Raw genomic sequence first — 24,976 nt, 5'->3', positions numbered from 1 at the left:
ATATAATTATAATTATTTTACAGTTATATAAACTAGTTTAACTGGATGTCAACTTCATATATATCTATATATAGAAAAAATTTGTTAAAAAGAATTATTTTAGTGTTGTATAAACTAATTTAATTTATGCTGATAAAATCACTCCATAGACATGCTATTTAATCTCTATAACATTCAAAAATATAATTTAAACAATAAAAAATTACACATTGTTTTATATTTTAAAATAAATTGTTAAGATTAATATATACTTATATAATAAAATGATAAAAAAATAAATAAATAAAAAAATCTTCAAAAACAGTCTGTCACATCCAGGTCCTATATCCGAGAGACAAATGGTTAACATTCATCCATGTTTGTTTTGGTTCAAGCCCTTATTCCTTTTAATCAAGCTGAAAATGCCCATTTACTTTTCGATATACTTTTGATGATCAAGCGATAACAGTTGATAGATGTGTAAAATTATTTTGATTTTAGATTGATCTTTTTGTGTTGTTGGTTGAGATTTTTATATTCTTTTATATAATTTTGGCTATTTTAAAATATATGCTACAAGAAGATATACTTTTGATGATCAAGCGATAACATTTGATAGATGTGTAAAATTATTTTGGTTTTAGATTGATCTTTTTGTGTTGTTGGTTGAGATTTTTATATTCTTTTATATAATTTTGGTTATTTTAAAATATATGCTACAAGAATATATGTTAATTTTTATAACTGGATTTATGTGTCATGAATTTGAATGTTTATTCTCTTTTCATTTTCATTTTGAAAGTAAGGTTTGTTTTAATATCAACAGGTTTTTATGGATATGAAAGCGTTTGTTCTCCTTAAAGTAGGAAAAAAAGATGTTAACTTATTAATTACATCAACTTATTTAACACTTGATTTGAGTGCTAAAGCTTGGATCATAGTATGCATGATTCTATGGTGACCCTCCTTTTTAGTAAATCATAATCTCAATTGAGTATTCAAAAAAATAATTATGCTAAGGATATTGGTTTCACTCTGTGTACCAGAACAAACAATGAGTCTCAAAAGGAAAAATCTCCAGTAGCATTTAGTCCTAGTTAGCCTTTGGCTCCACTAATTAATAGTTCAATGCTTTAATAGGTCTCAAGGTCTATTTAATAAGGAGGGAGATCTATCAAGCTCATTCTTCTCCCTCATTATTGTGTCTACAGGTGCTCTCTAATCTAGTATGGAAATGATGTTGTAATGTCTTACTCTATAAACATTTTGACTAAGTCAATTACATAAATAATAATAATGATAATTTTTTTTAAATAAAATAAACTATAAAAATAAAATTAATAATTGAAATAAAATAGAGGTGAAATAGTCAAATTACAGTTGCTTTCAATAACTCATCGTTTTAACAATAATATATATATATATATACATATATATATATATATATATATATATATATATATATATATATATCAACTCCTAATTTACCAGCTCTACTCTCATTGGCTTTCATTGTTCTCATTAGCTTAGATAATATCAGGAAAAACATAATAAGTTTGCAATGAAAGTTACATCATGGAATGCACAAGGTTTAAAAGGCCTTGACAAGATACATACAATTTAACAAATAATTACTTTGATTCGTGGAATGCATATCATGTGCTTACAACTCAAAGTTATTGTATCCCACGCCTTTGTTGTGCTATGCAATGTCTCTTTTATCACCCTATATATATGGGAGCAATCTAATGATATGTTTTCTTTAGCTTTTGTGTAGAAGTCAGACCACTCGATTGTTGGAGATATTTCAATATTTCAATGTCTAAATTATATTAAATATAAATGGATTTAAAACCAAAATCAAATTACATAGATTAAATTAAAATAACTTAAAACTTTGATTTCTCTCTTTCTAATTTGGTGAGGCAAAACCATAAAACATATCTTAAAATACAAATTAATCAACTTAAAATTTGTCAAAAAATATAAATAACTTAAAATTAAAATTAACAATTTTCCAAATTAAATTTGATAAAAAATAACTAAAATGATTCCTAAATAAATTTTCTAAATTAAAAAAGATAAAAAAATATTTTAAATAATTAAATAATACCATTTGATTTGGACCAAAAACTACAAAACATAAAATAATCAGAAAACACCTTTAAAAATAAAAATGAAACTAAATGACTGGAAAGTAACAATTTTCCATTTAATTAAGAAAGACAGAATCAACTAAACAAAATTATAAAAAAATAAAAAGTAGAGTGTCAAAATAATGCATTTATAACACGAAAGTTGAGGTGCTCATAGGCAAGCACATTTTCTATTCAACTGACACATGTCTTCGTAAATTTTTTTATTATTTTTTTTCGAAAAGTGGTGTCGCAGTGTAAAACATGTTTTCTTATTTTATTAAAAATTTGGTGTTGACAGTGTAGAATATGGTGGAACACATGGGTCTAAGTGGGCAACACATGTAAAATACATGTCAACTTAAAGCCGGGCATATAAGCTGCGTGCTTACACGTCGGGACTCGGACCTATTCATCGTGTCTTATTTCCTATCTATACACACGACTTGATATCAATATAATGAAATTCTTCTCTTTTTGTCTCATTTCCTATCTATACACGGGTTTAGATCCAAGTCCAAACGATATCAATATAACGAAATTCTTCTCTTTTTCCCAGTCGAGAATGCACCTAAATATTAAATGCATCCTCATTCCGCAATTTCCACAGAAAAAACAAAAGAATCCCTCTCATCTCCAACTTCTTCCTCGCGTCTCCTGCCACTCCATTAGTAGTGGGGAGTTTCAGTTGAGAGTTTGGGGGATTAGATGTACTGCCCCATGTTATTAGTTCTTCATTTGTTCTGTTTTAGGGGAAATATGGTTCATTTTTTTAATAGTAAGATATGGGGAAGAAGCAGACAAATGAGATACTCTGTTTGTTTTTTTAATACTTTTCCAGAGCATGGTTACTGAATGCATTTTGCTATATACTACTGCTTTGTTTTACTTCCACCTCAGAGGAATTGGGTTTAGCTTTGTCATTTTTCCTTTTCTATTATGGCCTGTGAATTTTTCCTTTTCTATTATGGCCTGTGAATCCGTTTGAAGGTATTTGATAGAAATCTAATAGATTCAATTACAGGTTTGTGTAATTCAATCGCAAATGACTCTATTGCACATCAAAGTAATCACTGCATTTCATCAAAACAATTATTCTATTTCTGGGTCCAGTTCAAAACTCCAAGCATCCCATTAAGGTATTAAGGATGAACATTAACAATTTAAAAATGAAATATTCCACTAATTTGTGATTGAAGCCATTGGTGTTAAAATGACATGATTGGCACTTTCATAACTAACATGGAAATGTTTGGTAACATCTCTCTTACAATCTGAATCCCTGAAGGGCAATGACTTAATCTAAAACCACTTTTCCAAATCCTATCCACACCATGTTAGCAGAGAATGACTCTCCAATTTCTTGGTACATCTTCGAAAACATACCTGCGATTACATGGCCTGAAACAATTTCTCGAAGCTGTTTGGAGTAAGGACAGGTCTCCAATTTGAGTCAAAGAACATTACAAAACAACACAACTTGTAAAGAGAAACATAAGCTCTGAATAAGGAAATCCTAATCCTAATGTTTAAAAAGATGTCAAAGTCAAAGAACATTACAAGACAACTTGTAAAGAGAAACTTGAAGTTCCAAAGAAGAAAGTTAATAATGTTTAAAATGTCCAATGTGGTGGATGTGAAATCAAAGGCATGCATACCAGGGTTCATCCAACCTTCATATCAAGCCTAGGTTCAAAGCCCATGACAATCTCATAGCATTCCGATGTACTTGCGGTGGTGTCTACAGGACGGCTGGGAAGCCATCTCCATGCATTTTCAGTGACACTGTAAACTACCACCTCTGCCACCTTCCTAAATTTCCTATTCCTATGTCCAGCGACTATGAAACATGTGCAATCCCCTACTCCTATGCACCACTTACTGCAGCCCATAGAAATCCTCTTGAAATCTTCGGACAGGGACGGAGGCATCCTTGCAATCTCCTTCCACCATGATGTGGATGAAGAGGTGGAGCAAGAAGAGTTCACCTTGTCTTTGTCAAACTCCCATATAATAACTTGCAAAAGCTCCCCTGTATGTCCGAAAATGTACCCGGCGACTAGAACCCATGACCCGTAGGTGAGAAGGTAAGGTGATATGTAGTCACTGTCAGCCATCTCCGGCAATGGCGCAAAAATGGAAGTCCCCTGTTGGATGCTGAAACCCATAATGCCGGATTGGTCATGAAGATCTGCAAAACAGTAGAATGAGCCTGCGCAGAAAACCATGTCTTTCTTGTCAATGTGCACATCATGTGGCAGGCGTCCTGCAATTGTCCACGACTTGAATGCAGAATCATAGATTTCCACTATCCCCGCTTCATGGGTGTCCTCACCAACCACCACCACTTTGTATGTCCCTCTACTGTCGCCCTCCCCTTCCACGATGCCTCCAACACTAAAGACAGTTATGGATGAGATGGGGGTCAGTTTTAAGGAGGTTCTTGTGAGGGGATTGGAAACAACAAATGATAGATATGGGTGCGGATCGATTGTGTGCAAGAACAAGCCTGCCCCTGATCCATAGAAAGTAACAAATTTTACCTTACCATTTGGCTCCACGAAGGAGGGAAAGGAGACGCAGGGGGTATTCCTCCAAGTTCCCGTGAAGAAGAAGTGAGCCAAACAATGATGAGGCCTTCTGCCAACATCTTGCACAAGCAGCCATGGCTTCCTGTTACGAGCCTTCTCCGCCCATTTACTTGTTATGAATTGGGTTGATGTGAGCAGAGCATTGCATTTCTTGGACACACTGCGAAATCTACACAAAGACTCCACTGGCAACCACGCCAGTATTTCCACGATCAAATCCTCCGGCAACACAGGCAAATCATGAGACTTGTACAGGTCGCCCATTTTAACTAACCTTCCATCGACATACCAGGTTGAGGCTGGATGATAAACGACTTTAATCGACCACTGGGAACAGACGGTGCCGCGCCATCTATAAGATACGCTGAAATTCTGATTCGGCCATTTCACACGCAACACCTGTAACAACCTTCCAGCGCAACATTCTCCACCGCCTGTGATTTTTAGTGTCACATCTTAGTTTAACCATTTCCAATGCAACGCTGGCCACCTCCTTCCAGCGCCACACTCCTGAGTTCTCACAAATGTTTGGTAAGCTGGAGCCGCCATTAAAGATCTTCAATGTTGCACGTCTTTCAAGATATTCTATACTGGTCCAGTCTGCAAGTTCTGTCCTTTAATTTCTCGTGAAAGTTAGTCAGCAAAATCTGTCTCCTCTTTATTCGTGATGAATCTAATCATAGATTTGATTAAATTAGTAAAAAATGGGTGATTGTTAAGTCCCCATTAACATTTAATTCCATATAAACTTTCCCAAGTAGAATTTTTGATGAAAATATGCCATTTTTAAGCATATTACGCTTCTATGATAGTTATTTATAATGGAGTTGTATTAAGTTATTTATAATGGAGTTGTATTAAGCAAGATTTTTTAGATTTTTTGGTGTCGGAATTTGGTAGAAAAATTTGATGTGAAATTTTGATTTGTGTTATTTAAACTAATTTTTTCACTGTATATATGGATTCAGCACCCTGGAAAATCTCTCGGGGACTTTGATTGCACAAGGTTACCCATCAAACTTGTGATTTCAGTGAATTCCTACCAGATTTTAAAGAAATTAAACCAGAAAAACCCATCCTAAAAACTTCCAAAAAAAGTTAACCTAAAAACAACTCCATTCATAATTGAGTCAAGGTCTCAATTAAATTCATGCAGCATTGTCAATATTTTGCAGGTGGCCCTTGTTTTTTTCTGAAATCAATGGGAATCTTTGGGCTCGATGTTCAGAGTGTTGTAACATCAATGTTTCTATGATGGTGTTACGACCAAATGTACCTAATCTGTTCATGCTCATTGCTGACTCGAGTCTGTCATGGTACCTCCTATTTTGGCAAAATTATCAATGATGTCTAAATCTTGTATGCCCATATATGTAATGCTTCAGGGAATAAACTTTTGAGATAAAATTTTACTTCTTTGTGTCCTTTCTAAAAACGTTATTAGGAGTTGCGGTTAGGTAGGTCTTGAAGACAAATAAGTAGCATTGTATCCATCTCTATTTTGATTCAAGGTTGATGCTTATTTACTTTTTATTATTAAGTGAAGTTCATGGATATGCACTCTTGATTCAAGGTTTATGCTTATTTACTTTTTATAATTAAGTGAGGTTTATGGATATGCACTTTTGATTCGAGATTGATGCTTATTTACTTGTGGATTGACTTTTTTTATTATTTTTTACTTAAAATTTGATTTTCTTATTGGGAATTATCGTTAGGGAGATTTCAAGGACAAATAAGTAGCATTGTATTTATTTATTTTTTATTATTGATATTCATGGACATGCAGTGTGTGGATTAAGTATTTTATATTTTATATTTAATTTTTGTTATTTTCAAATATAAATAGATATTTATACATGGATTTATGTATTGTCAATTTTGGTGTTTTTTTAATTTAGATGTTTGGGTCAAAGTTAATATCTATATGGATTTGAAAGAGTTTGTTCTTATAGAGTATTTTATAAAAATTGAAAGGTTGATTTACCAATTATACCAACCTACTTAATACTTGTTTCAAGGTTAAATTTTGGTTCATCATATATCTATTACTTTCTATGAATAGTTAAAGTTGACTATTTTGGTGGCCTTCCTCTTTGATAAACCACAAGTTCAATTGAGTACTCAAAATAATAATTATATTGATTGGATCTAGATTGTCCACCAAAAGAAGAACAATGAGTCTTAGAAGGCCCATCTAGAAGATCCTAGTAGCATCTAATGTCAATGTGCCTTTGACTCCATCAATTAATATTTCCATCCTTCAATATGTCTCAAGGCCTACTCAACAAGGAGAGGGGATCCATCAAGTTCATTCTCCTCGCTCATAATTAAATTCTCAATCAAAGGACCTAGTGGATGGCCATCTAAAGTAGCACCCACCTATTACTTTTGATAAAATTAAAAAATTCCAAATTAACCTATTGAAGTTTGGAACCCTTTCACTACTCTCGTTGGCTTGGAGGAGATTAGGAAAAACATAATGAGTTCCGAATGAAAGTTTCCTCATGGAATACCCAAAGTTTGAAAGATCTAAGTAACAAAAAACATACAATCTAACAAATAACAACTTTAATTGGTGGAGTGCATAATTGCATTTCTGTTGTGTATGACCTTATATGTTATTCACTCTAAATGTTTATTTATTGTAATGTGATTATCATAATGGGAAAGGTAGTCATGCTACACTCATTCCCTTCTACCTACTTCAGTGATTATTGGATGACAGATTGACCCGACTCAAAGGTTGCTTTCATAATTGTTAAATCTTAACTATTGACCCTTAGATTTGTCAAATGTATATGCTTCTAGTGATGTAGATGAAAGCACAAAATTTTAGTGGTGGATGGATGATGAGTTGTCGAACGACCCATGATTTGTTTATGTTGATTTTAGTATGGTAAAAAACTAGGAAGACAAAGGTGGAGCTTTAGTGATGATGGAATTGTCAAGATTGAAAGAAGATTGGGTATTTCTTAGGGTGTATTTGGAGTTTCATGACCCCAACAAAGTTTTACAATGTGATTGTGGAAAGTGGTGGCTCCCCTTGGAACATTTTTTGCAAACACCAAAAGGAATTTTGCAACAGCCAAAAGTGCTAGCTCTTGGAGTAAACTCCTCATATATTGACTCTTCTAGTGATGGTAAAACAACTCTTTCTTACCATTAACCTATTTGGTTTGGTATTTCTTGGGGTTCTAAAAAATGTGTATACACATGATGTATTTCATCTTGAATGCCTTGCACTTGCAAAGCCCTAGCTATGTTGCATGTATCAAAAATATACAGAATTTGTTGCACATGCCTCAAGGTGATGATGAGTAATTCATTGCTAGGAATATATTATTACATTGATAATAACCTTCCTATCTCGCTATGGTCATCAAATTGCAATGACCATGCACAACTATAATTGAATTGTTAGGGAAGAATTTGAGATTATTCCTTAGGCCTTTTAGCATAACCCTTTTGACAAAGAAAAATAGGAGAGGGCCACCAATCTCTACGACCTTCTAAGGATTAATGAAGTGTGTCATGCTATGGGAGGTAAGTTCCATATATTTAGGGATTTCGATAAAAGTAAAAAATTAGAAAGTATATTAAGAAAAAATATTAAATCTCGTGTTGGTGACCTAGATGGTATCCTAATTGGCAACTTATGCCTTCCCAAGCCTAGATTCCCAAAATGTGTACACACTACTTGGAATTCACACATGTTCCTACAGGTGCATGTTCTTGATGGCCCCATTGCCACTTTTTGGGCCATCATCTTTATGCACCCACCCAACACTTTCTAAGAACATACCTCTTTATATGTATAACACCCTCCTCTCACATCCACCCAAGTAACCATGCCAACCGGGGTAAACATGAGGCGAGAGGTTACTACGATCAGATTTGACTTCTTATGTGACCTTAAGGAAGTGGAATCAATGGAACATCATACATAGTCATCCAACATCATCAACAAAACCCTTAGGAGACAAGTCAGCCACTCAGACAACTTGTGCCTGGGTTCCACTATTGTTCTGGATCTCTTAGGTCATAGTCGCTCTCATGTTATGGGTAAGGGAGAGACCAACAAACCAAAGTCTCTCTCACAGGATTGCCTGCCAATAGCTAAGGACCAAAATTGCTAGTTCTTTGCCAACAACCCCAAGATTTAAGCCACTTTTTCAAGCCCAGATCCCAAGCCACACCCAGAATGGAGTGATAGCTTAGAATCAGTAAAAATACAGGGAAACAATGATGCAAAAGCAATAAAATGAACAATACCATAACCAAACCCCTACTAGCCATGACATGCATTTCGTCAAACATATCATCAACATGTAACCTATAGGTGTAAACCACAAAATTAAGTGTAGGGATCTCATGCCTATCTAAGAATCACTATAACCAGCATAATAGAACAAAAGTACCATAAACATATCATCCATCAAGATCCACATATACCTCAGTGCATTTACACATGAAAAATCAAGGGAATGAATTTCTCATTAATGAATGCAATGAACCAACCGGAAACGGGACTACCACATTCCACCTGACCATAGATTGGTTGAGTCATGTCTCTCTTCAGCAATCACCCTCGTGCCATATTCCAAGCATGAATGTGGGACTCATAGAACACACCAAAAAACACCAATCGATATGGATGCCACTAGAGTTCTCCGCCTACACCATGAGGAATTTGAGTGCCTCCTAGTCTCTTAGGCTTTACCTTGCATCCACAGTCCGATCGAGGGATCATTAGGCCCTACACCGAGACATAATCTCCAGGCTTTACGTGCATCCCATCTCAGGATCACTAGGCCCAACAGAGAGAAAATCCACCTCTTGGATTTACCATATATCCCACCATTCACTAACAAGGATTCCTAGGCCCACCGAGGCACACAATCTGGCTTTACCGCAACCCATAGTCTGGTTCAGGGGTTACTAGGCTAGTGCCTTCATGATCCTCATTCTAGTTCAGGGACCACTCAGACCATGTGTTTATCAATTCAGATATCCACCCAACTCAGCTTCGAATCCAATCCGGCCATCCCACATAAACCGAATGAGAGAACCCATCTTATCAAATTTATCAAGAAATGGATAAAAATAATGTCACACCTGGAAAAACCCATGCCATGGTAGAAAAGAAACACATGCAATCTCATGCATGCCAAATCTAGTAAGGAAAATACACATGCAAGTCGATACCTGCAATGAAGCCTATTGTAGCTACATGATCCTGCCTTTCCCTGCTTAATCTTTGCTTCCTCTTACCTTCTTTTCCTCTCTTGCTCGAATGCCAAAGTGCTCCAAGAAACTCTAACTGTCCAAGAGTGAGAGAGAGAGACAGAATAATGAGAGAGCTCCAAAACTCAACTAACAAAAAGTTAATCACTGGTCCTTATAAGCCTTTTTATGAGTGAGGCCTCTATTTTATTCATTTTCCATTATTTTCCTTCAATAACAATGTAAACTTTGAAACAGGAACTGATACTGTTACCCGTTTTGTAGAGATAGCTAAAAAGTGACCTGATTTTGAAAAGGGGTGATGCAGAACACACATGTTTTTTTTAGAGCATAGTTTTTGGCACTTTAGTTTTTTTTATGTACATCACATTTTAGAATGGTAGTGATTTTCATGCTGATTTAAAAAAGTGAGCATTCTGCATCACACTCCTTTTTTAAAAGCCCTGTTTTTTGGCTTTAAATTTTTTAATGTATAAAATGTAAATAATTATTTAGTAAATTTGATAATTTTTTAAGTGGTCGTTTTCTTCACATTTTCTTGTTTTTTATTATAATTAAAAAAAATAATTCGTGAGGTTTTTACTGTTTTGCATTTTTAAATTAGAAGGTCGATATTTAGACTTTTCGATATTCTACATATTTATACATCCTTAATTAATTTTTCAATCGACATGAAATAATTGTTTCTAAAAAACAATATTTTTTAACAATGGACATAAAAATAACAATTTTTAACATAAATATAACTAAAAAACTACACGTTTTGATAATTTTTTGTTAGAATTGACATGTCAAAATCACAAGTTTTATACGATAATTTTAACTAAAAATGGTTAAATAATAGATTTTTCTATGAATTTCATGTCAAAAAAATAATAAAAATCACTTTTTTTTTTCAAAAAATAATGATTAACTTAAAAATCAATGCAAAAATCACATATTACCAATATTGAACGTATAACAACCCTAATTGAGTGTTTATTCTTCTCATAAAATGTCAGAGTCAAAACATTGCAAAGCTTGATTTACAAGCATAACTTAAATTTAATCAACAATGTCACGTAATCCAAACTCTTCGTCCTCTAGAGTTTCATCATTGTCCTCTTCCACAATATTTTCTGTTTCATTTTTCTCATTTTCCTCTTCTAATGGGTCTTTGATGTCTGCGAAACTCCCAATGTATGTCTTTCCAAACATTCCATGTAATAGTGGTTGGGGTTCCTTTTCCTTTTTTGCCACACGTGATTCACTAAAGTCCCCTTTCTTCAACCCAATTTCTTGCATTGCATCTGGAAGAAATTGAAGAGCATTAATTCTTTGCTGAATGAAATTGCACTGTACTGGATCTTTTTCAATTGCAATGCAATTTCTTCCTTTTTGAAGGCAACATGCTAGTGTTGTACCTAATTATCAAGCACAAAAGAAATAATGAACTAAATTAGTACAATGACATATTAATTAAAAAAATAACATATTGAGATTCAATTCCATATAATAAAACTTACCTGAGCCAGAAAATAAATCCAAAACCCAATCTCCTTCATTTGAACAAATGTCTATAAGATAGTTAATCAATAATTGTGGTTTTTGATAAATGTTAACTATCTCTCCTTTTGCTTCTTTGTCTTCATATGTTAGTTTTCTCACAACAGAATCATAACTCAGTATTTGGCTATGACTCTTTCTGTCTACCTGATTAAAAATCATAGACATATGGCTATCATCTTTTGCCCAACTATCAATATGAATGAACTCACAATCATTTATAAATTGTTGATCTTAATTGTGAAGAAGAGTTGACTTTTTCCTGTAACATGAAATAGTAAAAGTTAAATTAACTTGTACATAAATAAATTTTTCAACATTAATCAAATATACATTTTAAACGTCTTACCATGTAAGCTGCATCCTTGAATTTGTTTTCCCCTTGAAGCTTGACAATATCATTGCCAATTGTGTGTCTGAATGAAATGTCACAAATCTCCATAATGGTGATGACGTGACTTCTACAAATCCTGCAACCACTTTACTAAAAGCTTGATAAGTATAAGGGTCACTATCATAGTCAATGTTTGGAATATTGAAACCATGGGGAATATCTCCAATGACTAGGGCATAATCCATTTTTGGTATGAGTTTAGCAATGTCTTCGCAGTCGCCTTGTATTACTTGATATTGAATAGTGTCTAGCCCATTCCAAATGAAATGATTAAGAGTTGGATCAAGTTGAATATCCTTAATATGTTGCTTCCTCGGTCTTTCGATCTTTATTTTTTCGATAAAGGTTTTGAAACTATCTGGCACTCCATTATCATCCTTCCTCATCTTTATAAAATAAACAAATATATGTATAAGTTATAAATTAAAAATAGTACACAGGTGAATAAAAATGAATGTATAAATCAAGATACCTTTTTAAATGCAAGATAAAAAGCTTTTAATATTGATGTAGAACTTGAATCTGGATAGTTGCGTACGACATCATCCCAACTATATTCATTCAACAATCTAACCATTTGTTCTTGAATTTTCATGTAAACTTTGTGACTGCATAGATAAAGTAACAAAAAGTTAATATAATGATATGTATAACAAATACTACCAAGAACAACATGTTTTATTTAAAATATAATTATAATCTAGAAATAAATAAAAATATTTCAAGAAACTTACATTTGAAATTCTTCAGACATTTCCTCAAATGATAATTCCCCTGACCTCACATGAGATAATATTGTTTTGACAATTTTTTCATCTTTCACTCCTGGCATCGCCCTCCAAGGTGTGATAGTCATATCGTCTGGAAGATGCTTCATTTCAGGAGCTAATTTACTGTTGCCACATATGAATGGCTTAGACTTTTTGACCTTCTGGTTTTTAATGGAAATGTCTTCCCACATGCCAAAAATCTCATCAATCAACCTCCAAACATCTCCAGTTCTAAATGCCAATTGGAAAATGCTATCAACACCTCTGAATAAATCACTATGTTTGCTGCCCTTTCCACCTTTTGAATTGGTTTTCTCTTCAATTTGATATCCTATTTCCATACAACATTCCTTTCGGAACTCTGCAGTAACTCTTGTCCTATCCCCACCACATTTTTCTTCAAATTCACTATGAATAAATCTAACCCTTTGGATGAAAGTCATAGACATCCTATATTCATTATCTGAATTATGATCCCATGCCACTAACTTTGCCTCTGTATCAGATAAACCAGCGTAAATGATACATTTCATTATTTCAAAACGTGGGTTATTAGGATATTCCTCCATCAATTGTCTTTGAGCTTCTACAGAATGGTTCCCCCCAAGCACATAATAATTGTATTCAAAACATTTTGACTTATCAAATGCTTCTTTGTTGGGAACTTGAAGTGGATCAACAAGAAGCACATAACTAACCACATGAGAATATGGATTGTACCTCATCAATGTCTTCAAGTTGTGAACATGCAGATGATGTGGCTTTCTAACTTGATATTGACATTGTCGTTCACTTGCTTTATAGGTTTGCCTGACATTAAGCTGAAATTTGCGACCACCATCAATTAAGTTTCTCTTTGTCAAATTCTCTCGAATGACATTTTGTTTTGTTTTGATAATGCCATCTTCTAAATCAGCTCCTGGTGTAATGATTTCTCTGCTTTCTTTTGAAGTTTCACTAGGTTCTTGACTGCTGGTAATGACTGCTTCAAAATCATCAACTTTACTTTTCTTGGTCATAACATTCCCACCAGAGTTATTCTTGGGCATTGTCACTTTTGGATTTTTATGGCTCTTCTCAGTTCCAATGTCATCTTTAGTAATGACAACATATGTTTCATCGTCAATTTCAACTTCATCGTTCTCAAAAGTAACTTGTTTACCCTTGCTAGATTTATCCACCAGAGACCTTTTTTCTGATTCTTTGGATGTAGTTTTGTAGTATTATCAATTACTTCATTTTGCCTATTTTCCATATTTTCTTCTGACACTGAGTAAAAACTGCTGACAACTTTTATGATATAATTCTCAATGAAATGAATGCCTCCCAACCTAATTGAACAACTTTCAACGAAATTCTACCAAACAAAATATCATATGTCAATAAAAAACAAAGTTAAAAAATATAGTGAGACACTTTCAAAAACGCAAAATACAAATATAAATAATAATACTTACGATGTTTTGTGTCATCTCATTTATGATTTGACTACACAATTTTGTAGATACCTCTCTCGTGTCATACAATGAATATGATAGTTGGTATTTAACCCTTTCATGTGACTTGGGAGCTTTTGTAAGTACGTAAACAACTTCAGTGTCCGGTACCAAACACATATCTACGACTCTTCCCATCACCTCAAAAATTCCATTATCATTCGGTATATCGATATATAGATATATATTCACATTTGCGCTTTCTCTTTCTTTCACATACCACATTCTTGATGGAAATTTCACCTCTTTCGAATTCTTCCAGTCTGAAATCATCTTCTTATCACTTGAGGCACTTGAAAGATTTGTAGTCATGAGCTCAGGTGGAGTTCGTTCACCAATGTTTCTTTTAGATGCACCTTTATGAGTCTTTGGTCCAGAAAGATTCATTGAAATTCTCTTTGATGCCATTTTCTTGAAAAATAGAAACACATAAATCAGTAAATAATAAAAACATATTAACTTAAATTAACAATGAAAATATATCATAAATTTTAATCAACAATCGCCCCACCCACCGCCCCTCATATTCCAAAAGGACATGCATTAACATTTCAGTGTAAAAAAATAAATCACGAATAAAACATTTTGCTTGGGCGCCCTCACCCACCCCCCCCGCACAGCATGGGCGCCCTCACCCACCCACCCCCCAAGCATCCCAACCCCCCCACCCCAGCGGCCCGGGCGCCCTCACCCGCCCCACCGCCCGGGCGCCCCGGCCCAACCCCCACAACCCTCTCCGGCCCGGGCGCCCTCACCCGCCCGCCTGCCCCAACTCTCTCCCTACTCCGCCCTTGCCCCACCCGCCCGCCCGCCCGACCGACCAACCCAGGCGCCCTCACCCATCCCTCCGGGCGCCCTCCCTACCTCTCCCCCAACCCGCGCGCCCTGCACCCCCTCACCTGCCCGCTCCAACCCTCCCGGTGCCCCACCCCTCCGGGCGCCCTCGCCCGCCCGCCCGCCCCACCCCTCCAGGCACCCTCACCCGGCCCCCTGCCCGACGCCCTCACCCACCCGCTCGCCTCACCCGAACCCCCCTCCGCCCGGGCTCCCTACCTCTCCCCACACCCGCCCACCCCGCATCCCCTCACCCTCCTGCTCCAACCCTCCCGGCGCCCTCAACCCTTCAAGCGCCCTCGCCCGCCCGTCCGCCCGGCGCCCTCACCCACCCGCCTGCCTCAACCGAACCCCCCTCCACCCGGGCTCCCTACCTCTCCCCCAACCCGCCCACCCCGCACCCCCTCACCCACCCGCTCCAACCCTCCCGGTGCCCTCACCCCTTCGGGCGCCCTCGCTCGCCCCCCTGCCTGGCGCCCTCACCCACCTGCCTGCCTCACCCGAACCCCCCTCCACCCGGGCTCCCTACCGCAACCCCTCACCTCGCACCCCTTCACCCGCACACCCCGCACCCCGTCACCCGCCCGCTCCAACCCACTCGCCCCTCCCCTTCAGGCGTCCTCGCCCGCCCGCCCGCCCCACACCTCCGGGCGCCTTCACCCGCCCCCCGCCCAGCGCCCTCACCCACCCGCCCGCTTCACCCGAACCGCCCTCCGCCCGGGCACCCTCGTGCAAGCGCCACCCGGGCCGCCCGCGCCCTCGCCTGGCATGCAGGGCGACCCTCGCTTGGCAGGCAGGGCGACCCTACCTGTAAGACCTTCGGGAGATTAGTGCGACGGGCACCGACGAGTCGTGCACGCGGGCGAGCGCACGAGCGCGCGGACAAAATGTGCGACGGAGTGCGACAACAAGTGCGACGGAATGCGACGTTATATGCAACGATATGCAAAACGATTATGCGACTAAGTGTTGGACATAATATATATATATGCGTTGGACTAAGGCTTGAAAGCCGACTTGAGTAAGAGTCTTAGGGGGCGCATGTTGGTGGCTTTGGGGGTTGGCCAAGGGGATGCACACCCCATGTAAACCCATGCTAAGATGTGTATATATGAATGAGCCTTGAGGCTCATTTCAACCAACGAATCTCATCACTTCTCTACGCATAAGAGGAAGGGGTAAAACAGAACTGCACAGATTTGGATAGGAGCTACGCATAGCTCATGCGCACTATCTAAGGTGCAGTTTTGGAGCTGTCTTGTGCCGGTTGAGGTGTGGGCAAGTGTACCTGGGGTTCGGTATAAGTGCAAATTGCGCCGGGTTTTGGGTAGAGTGTCTCGGTGACTCGTGTGAGCACCCACTCTCATGAAAGACGTGCACATACACTTTGTAAAGGCTGGTTGCCTATGTTGTAAATTATTCTAAGTATTGGCTTGGAGCTTGCCAAGCATTACTTGTATTATTGAAGAAAGACTGAATATAATATATTGTCGGGCAGACTTGTTCGGGAGTTGCCCCTCCCCTTTATACTTGTTGCAATTGTTGATGTTCTTATTATAATTTCTATGGATAATGAATGAGTATGGGCTTCATTAAGTATAAAGGATAATTGCATTTTACTTGGTTGCAAAACACAAACTAAGTAAGGACAAGTGAATTAGGCGTAGTCCACGAAGGTTAGTATTGGTGAAAAGAAAGCGTTCGGTGGTGCCGCACCTCGCTATAAGCGGTTGGAAGACTACCGCAGGTGTAGGGGCGTGACATGTGGTATCAGAGCTCGGTCTAGAGCTGGTGAGCAAGGTTTGCTCGTGACAGGTTGAAGCTTGTGAACAGGTTCAGGTGTTGAAGCATTGAAGCCGGTATACACTTGACAGGTGAGAACAAGACTTCGGTTTGAAGCTATTGAGCAGGGTTGCTCGTAACAGGTACTTGCAGGTGAAGGAAACCATTTCACACAAGTGGAACAAGGGTTGGTTCTAATTGCAGGTGACGTGGTGAAGCTGTTGGATGGTCGAAACTAGATTGTAAGGAGAAAGAAGCTGTTAGAAATGGCAGTCAAATCTCAGGCTGGGTCTAGTCACGTTGTGAAGGATGCTACTATTGGGTTCATTGAAAAGGTGTTGGAAAAGATGAAGGATATGGAGACTTCTTGGGATAAGAAGATGGACTTGTTTGCTAAAGAACAAGAGGCCAACTTGAAGATAAAGGAAGAGCTCGATGAACTCCGGACACAGTATGAGTACACTGATCTTATGTGTACACAACTTGAAGTAAGAGTCAAAGAGGTTGAAGAAGCAAGGGATCAGGGTCTTGCAGAGATCGTGAACTTGAAGAAAACTCTTGACGAAGCCAAGGATGAGATAGCGGTGTTGAAGAAGGCCGTGAGGCATAACTCAGGTGGAGGAGTGCCTAATGTGAAGGTCAAGGAACCAGAATCTTATGATGGCACAAGGAATGCAAAGACTCTTGGCAACTTGCTATGGGACATGGAGCAATACTTGGAACGGTTGGGTCTATTTGATGATGAGACAAAGGTCAAGGTAGCTGCTCAGTTCTTAACAAAGGATGCTAAGATGTGGTGGCGAAGGAGGTTGGATCAGATTGCCAATGGTAGTGCTCATGACATCACTTCATGGGATGACATGAAGAAGGCTTTGCAGACTCATTTTAGTCCTCAGGATGAAACATGGGAAGCAAGGACGAAGATTAAGTACATAAAGCAGACCGGGAGCCTACAAGCATATCAGCGGGAGTTTGCAAGTGTAGCTCTAGAACTTCCTGACATGACGGAGAGGGATAAGGTGTTCAACTTCATTATTGGGTTGAAGCCTTGGGCATGCAATGAAGTGAAGAGGCAGAAGATTAGGACACTTGAGGAAGCTTTTGCTGCTGTTGACAGGTTGGTGGAGCATTATGATGAGACTTCTGATGATAGGAAGAAGAAGTCTGATAAACCGAAAGATAAGAAGAAGGAAGATGCTTCGAAATCGGATGATAGTTCGAAGACGAAGAAAGCCTTGAAGTGTTGGATATGTGCTGGACCACACACGGTGAAGAATTGTCCTTCTAAACCAAAGGTGGCTGCTATTGCACAATATGATGTGAGGAATGAAGGTGCTTCTGTAGGGATGATGCAGATACTTGGTGCTTCTGCTACTACGGAGGAGGTCTCTAGGAGAGACCCTGAAAGGAACAAGTTGGAGTATGTTCGAATGAAGGTTGGAGGTGTAGATGTGCTCACTATGGTGGATAGTGGGGCTTCTCACAACTTCATGGGTGAAGATACTGTGAGAAGAATTGGGCTGAAATTTGTACCAGCAAAGGCACAAATGAAGACAGTGAATTCTCCTCCTATTGAGATTCTTGGTATAGCTGAGAGGGTGGACACTACACTTGGTGAATGGATCGGGAAGGTGGACTTCACTATAGTGCGGATTGATGACTATGAAGCTGTATTGGGGATGGAGTTCATGAAACAATTTGATGCTATGATCATTCCACATTTGAAGAAGCTCTACATTTATGATGGAAGGGAAGATGTACCCATTGGTGTGACAAGGCCTGATTGTAAATTGGGAGTGATGCAAATGGAGGATAAGGAGAAGGTGAACAAGCGGTTGTCTAGTGTTGAGACAAAGCTTGTGGAGCAGTCATTGGTCATTAGATCACTTTCAGATAGCATCTTGGATTTGTCAAGAAGGCTAGAGTTGGTTGAGGATGATGATGATGATGAGGAGGTATATGTGAGGCCGGATGTCCAGGAGGAAGACCGGGTTGCTTATCTACAAAGGATGGAGATTGAGGATCCTGATAGGTGGATCGAGTTGATTAGTGAGGGAGAGCCTTCAGGCTCTACTCCCTCTACATCTTCTTAGATGGATAAGAAGATGGGGCTCATTGTTAGCTGCTCATGGCAGTGAGTCCCTTAGACATATGGAGCAGGTATGATTGATGGTGCAGGGATGGCTTGGCATCAAGTATCATGACATGTTGCAGATGAGATGGAGCTTCCATGGACCTAAGCATGGATTATGGAATGGATTCTTGATGAGTCAAGGATGTGGTAGATGTTTGAGGAACAACTGATGATGGCATGAGGATGTTCACTCTCATGGATTGAGCATGATGGTTGGATTAGCTACCCAACTAGTTCAGACATGGGGTCGCGAAGTGTGCAGAGATGTGCTGGCATTTTGTTGGAGTATCATGACAGAAGTTCACATAGAGACACATGATGAGGTCGACACAAAGGGGTCGATGATCATGGATCGAGATGATATCTGATGGAGAGCATACCGTTGAGGTGCATACCTTGGTATGGTGAGCTTGGTGGCAGTTGGTCATTAAGTTGGGACATAGTGGAGATGGAGACTCTACATATGTTACAGGGACGTTTGCCTTGGATGGAAAGGGCGACATTGTGGATGATGATGATCTTGGTGGATGGCTACCGGGATGGTATGTTGTCAAGGACGACAACGATTTCAGGTGGAGGAGGATGTAAGACCTTTGGGAGATTAGTGCGACGGGCACGAGCGCGCGGACAAAATGTGCGACGGAGTGCGACAACAAGTGCGACGTTATATGTGACAATATGCAAAACGATTATGCGACTAAGTGTTGGACATAATATATATATATGCGTTGGACTAAGGCTTGAAAGCCGACTTGAGTAAGAGTCTTAGGAGGCGCATGTTGGTGGCTTTGGGGGTCGGCCAAGGGGCTGCACAACCCATGTAAACCCACGCTAAGATGTGTATATATGAATGAGCCTTGAGGCTCATTTCAACCAACGAATCTCATCACTTCTCTACGCATAAGAGGAAGGGGTAAAACAGAACTGCGTAGATTTGGATAGGAGCTGCGCATAGCTCATGCACACTATCTAAGGTGCGGTTTTGGAGCTGTCTTGTGACGGTTGAGGTGTGGGCAAGTGTACCTGGGGTTCGGTATAAGTGCAGATTGTGCCGAGTTTTGGGTAGAGTGTCTCGGTGACTCGTGTGAGCACCCACTCTCGTGCAAGACGTGCACATACACTTTGTAAAGGCTGGTTGCCTATGTTGTAAACTATTCTAAGTATTGGCTTGGAGCTTGCCAAGCATTACTTGTATTATTGAAGAAAGACTGAATATAATATATTGTCGGGCAGACTTGTTCGGGAGTTGCCCCTCCCCTTTATACTTGTTGCAATTGTTGATGTTCTTGTTATAATTGCTATGGATAATGAATGAGTATGGGCTTCATTAAGTATAAAGGATAATTGCATTTTACTTGGTTGCGAAACACAAACTAAGTAAGGACAAGTGAATTAGGCGTAGTCCACGAAGGTTAGTATTGGTGAAAAGAAAGTGTTCGGTGGTGCCGCACCTCGCTATAAGCAGTTGGAAGACTACTGCAGGTGTAGGGGCGTGACACTGCCTGTCGGGCGAGGGCGCGGGTAGCCTGGGTGGCGCCTGCACGAGGGCCCCCTCCCTCGTGCAGGCGCCACCCGGGCCGCCCGCGCCCTCGCCCGGCAGGCAGGGCGACCCTGCCTGCCGGGCAAGGTAGCGGGCGACGCGTGCACGAGGGGGGGCGCCCTCGTGCAGGCGCCACCCGGGCCGCCCGCGCCATCGCCCGGCAGGCAGGGCGACCCTGCCTGCCGGGCGAGGGCGCAGGCGGCCCGGGTGGCGCCTGCACGAGGGTGCCCCCCCTTGTGCAGGTGCCACCCGGCCGCCCATGCCCTCGCCGGCAGGCAAGGCGATTCCCGGAATCGTCCTGCCTGCCGGGCGAGGGCGTGGGCGGCCAGGGTGGAGCCTGCACAAGGTTGGGCGACCTCGTGCAGGCGCCACCCGGGCCGCCCGCGCCCTCTCCCGGCAGGCAGGGCGATTGCCCCCCCTCGTGCAAGCGCCACCTGGGCCGCCCGCGCCCTCACCCGGCAGGCAGGGTTGCCCTGCCTGCTGGGCGAGGGCGCGGCCAGCCTGGGTGGCGCCTGCACGAGGGCGCCCCCCCTCGTGCAGGCGCCACTCGGGCCGCCCGCGCCCTCGCCCGGTAGGCAGGGTCGCCCTACCTGCCGGGCGAGGGCGCGGGCGGCCCGGGTGGCGCCTGGACGAGGGGGGGCGCCCTCGTGCAGGCGCCATCCGGGCTACCCGCGCCCTCGCCTGGCAGGTAGGGCGACTCCCAGAATCGCCCTGCCTGCCGGGCGGGGGCGCAGGCGGCCCGGGTGCGCCTGCACGAGCCCCGCTCATGGGGCTGAGGGAGGGTGGGTGAGGCGGGCGGGCGGAGGGTGGGTGAGGCAGGCGGGCGGAGGCGGGTGAGGCGGGCGGGTGGGGCTGAGGGAAGGTGGGTAGGGCGGGCGGGCGGGCGATGGCGGGTAATGGCGCCCGGGCCGGGCGGGCGGGTGAGGGTGCCCGGGGGTTGGTGGGGCGGGCGGGTGAGGATGCCCGCGGGTGAGTGGGGCGGGCGGGCGGGTGAGGGCACCCGTGGGTGGGTGGGGCGGGCGGGTTAGGGCCCCCGGGCCGGGTGGGCGGGTGAGGGCGCCCGCGGGTGGGTGGGGCGGGCGGGATAGGGCGCCCATGCCGGGCGGGCGGGCGGGTGAGGGCGCCCGGGGGTGGGTGGGGCGTGCGGGTGAGGGCGCCCGGGGGTGGGTGGCCCGCCCAGAGGGGTGAGGCGCCCCGGTGAGGGCGCCGGGAGGGGTTGGGCGAGCGGGTGAGGGCTGCGTGGGTGGGTCGTCGGGAGGGGTGGGGCGGGCGGGTTAGGGCGCCCGGGCCTTGCCGGGTGGGCAGGTGAGGGGGGAGGGTGGGTGAGGGGGCCCGGCCGGGTAGGCGGTGAGGGGGGGCTGTTAGGGCGCCCGGAGGGGCCGGGCGGGCGGGTGAGGGGGGGCGCTGTTAAGGCGCCCGGAGGGGCTGGGCGGGCGGGCGGGCGAGGGGGGTGGGGCGCACCCACGGGTGTTAAGAAAATGAGGTTGACCGGGCCCACCATGCTCACGATTTTTCATTAAACTAATTTAATATAAAAGTTTTCAAGAAAAAAAATTTAACTTACCTTTTAATTGCGAGAATTCTTCGTTGATTATGTTGTTGATAGAAATTTAGCTGCTCCACAAATTCACGACTCTTTCAACGATTTTCAGAAAGCCTGGATGTGATGTTAGTAATAGTGATAATGAAATTTTAATATGTAAGTGAAGTTACAAGGATGTTTTACTGTACGGTTAATATGGGATAATTTGTTTTACAATATTATAAAGTGAATATTATAGATTTGTTTTACAACGGGTTGAATGTGGGATAATTTGTTTTAAAATATTATAAAGTGAATATTGTAGTATTGGAAAGCGAATATTATATGGTTTAACTATTATAATAATTAATGTAGAAGTTGTAGTGTACAATTTTAATTATGATTTCATAAAAAAATTTAGTTTACATTTTCCAATAAATTGTAGAACAAAGTAATAAAGGTAAATAAATTTAACACACTTTTTGGAGGGAAATATTTTCGCGAAACTTTTTGGAGGGAAATATTTTCGCGAAATTTTTTGGAGGGAAAATTTTTGGAGGGAAAATTTCATTCTTTAAGCTATATAATATCTTTAGGAGACTCTCCATTTGTATCATTCAACATCTTCTATTTGAAAGGGATGGATTGTTCTGATAGTGAAGTTTCGATTTATACACCATCAACTTCTTCATCGCGTAACAACTCTATTCATATTGATGAACATAGCGGGAATTCTTCCACTATGAATAGAAAGTCACTTCTTCCACTTAGTCTTGATTCTAAGGACTATGAGAGCAGCACTGATGAAAGAGGGGATGGAGAATTTCAAATAAATAAAGTGTCACAGATTCCACTTAGTCCTACTTCTAAGGACTATGAAAGCTGCAGTGATGAAGAGCATGATGGTGAAGTTCAAAAGAACGGAGTGTCACGATGTCCACTTAGTCCTAATTATGAGGACTATGAGAGCAGTAGTTTTGAAGAGCATGATGGTGAAGTTCAAAAGAATGGAGGGTCACAGTGTCCACTTAGTCCTAATTCTGAGGACTATGAGAGCAGCAGTTTTGACGAGCATGATGGTGAAGTTCAAAAGAATGGAGTGTCACGGTGTCCACTTAGTCCTAATTCTGAGGACTATGAGAGCAGCAGTTTTGAAGAGCATAATGGTGAAGTTCAAAAGAAGGGAGTGTCACGGTGTCCACTTAGTCCTAATTCTGAGGACTATGAGAGTAGCAGTTTTGAAGAGCATAATGGTGAAGTTCAAAAGAAGGGAGTGTCATGGTGTCCACTTAGTCCTAATTCTGAGGACTATGAGAGCAGCAATTTTGAAGCGCATGATGGCAAATTTCAAAAGAATGGAGTGTCACGGAGTCCACTTAGTCCTAATTCTGAAGACTATGAGAGCAACAATGATGAAAAGCATGATGTTGATTTTCAAAAGTATGGAGTGTCAAAGTGTCCACTTAGTCCTAATTCTAAGGACTATGAGAGCAGTAGTGATGAAAAGCATGATGTTGATTTTCAAAAGTATGGAGTGTCACGGTGTCCAGTTAGTCCAAATTCTAAGGACTATGAGAGCAGCAGTGATGAAGATTGGGATGATGAATTTCAAAAGATTGGAGTACCACAGTGTCCACTTAGTCCTAATTCTGCGGACTATGAGAGCAATAGTTATGAAGAGCGTGATGATGAATTTCAAAATAATAGAGTGTCACTGTGTCCTCTTAGTCCTAATTCTGCGGACTATGAGAGCAGCAGTGATGAAGGATAGGATGATGCACTTAGTCCTAATTCTAATGAGTATAAAGGTAGCAGTGACAAAGGACGGGATGTAGCATCTTCAATAAGTAAACAGTCACATTTTCAACGTAGTCCTAATTCTATGGACTATGAGAGTAGCACTGGAAATGCATATGAGGAAGAATATCCATTAAACATCGAGTCAGATTTTCCATTCAGTCCGAATTCTAAGGACTACGACAGTAGCACTGAAGAAGTAGAAGATGAAGAATCTCCTCCAAGTCAATATTTGAAAAGCAGAGCTGATCATAGTGTGGATAACATTCCTCTTAATGATGATGAAAAGCCTTATACAAATGATGATCAAATGATGGAGATGTTGCCAAGAAACATTGTATCAAGGAGTAGGAGCAGACCTTTTCGTATCAATGCAAGTTTTTCTAGTTATACAAGGGGTAGAGCAGAATATCTGACGAGAAGAAGTTCTATCAGTGCTCTCATTTCAAGTGAATGTTGCCAAAAAGATTGCTTGAAACATATGGATTTCAAATTTGCATTAGAAAGCAGGAAGAGATATTTGTCAATGAATAAAAGCATGCGAAATTCATATTTAGTTAGGTGGCATGCAATCTACATTGTCAGGTTATGATTATCATATTGGACTTTTTTTATCTGTAGAAAAGGTTTCAAAATGTTTCATTCGATTGGGAAATTTCGTCTCTCGAGAATTCAAGAAAATTTGGAAAAGGATCCACATTTTATTCAGAAGTACATCATAAAAGACAGTTTGGTCCATTATCAAATACTGCAATGTCATGGATGAAAGATTTCTTTTCAAAGCATGGAGAGTGTATGCCAAATGGAGAGACAATACATATTCTAGATAATTTTTCAAGACGAGAAATCTACAACTTATACAAAGAATATGCAGAAGGTGCTGAGGGACATGGCCAGTTTATTACATATCAATATTTTGTGAAGGTATGGAAGAAAGAATTCAACAATGTCCGTATTCCTAAGAAGACAAGGATGGGGATTTGCAGTACATGTGCTTCTCTTAAATAAAAAAGGGACAAATGTGAAGGCTCAGAAAGAGGTAAGTGTTCATAACTTGAACTTTTAAAATTGTATAGTCATCAACTATGAAAACATATTTCTTAATGAATCTCTTTTATGTTGTGTATATTTTATTGTCAAACAACTTCAGGAGCATCGCGAACAACAAAACAAACGAAAGGAAGAAGTTGTACAAGCATCGAAAAAAAAT

The 24,976-nt window shown here is 40.8% G+C and overlaps 1 protein-coding gene across 1 annotated transcript; it reads right to left on the bottom strand.

The window, feature by feature from the left end:
- Positions 1 to 3,340: 3,340 nt before the first annotated feature.
- LOC149242431 (F-box only protein 6-like) lies at positions 3,341 to 5,231 on the bottom strand. The gene has a single exon (XM_089367684.1). The coding sequence runs from the start codon at positions 4,967 to 4,969 to the stop codon at positions 3,779 to 3,781; it is 1,191 nt and encodes a 396-aa protein (XP_089223810.1). The 5' UTR covers positions 4,970 to 5,231; the 3' UTR covers positions 3,341 to 3,778.
- Between the last annotated feature and the right edge of the window lie 19,745 nt (positions 5,232 to 24,976).

The sequence above is a fragment of the Pinus tabuliformis genome, chromosome 8 (genome assembly GCF_031772625.1).
Source record: "Pinus tabuliformis cultivar Carrire ecotype Pingquan chromosome 8, CPIR1, whole genome shotgun sequence".
Taxonomy (NCBI): Eukaryota; Viridiplantae; Streptophyta; class Pinopsida; order Pinales; family Pinaceae; genus Pinus; species Pinus tabuliformis.
Note: the sequence above shows the minus strand (reverse complement) of the source record. Positions and strands in the feature narration are given on the sequence as shown.

Excerpts from the sequence above, each read along its gene's own strand:
- LOC149242431 (XM_089367684.1), bottom strand. The coding sequence starts at position 4,969 with ATGGGCGACCTGTACAAGTCTCATGATTTGCCTGTGTTGCCGGAGGAT.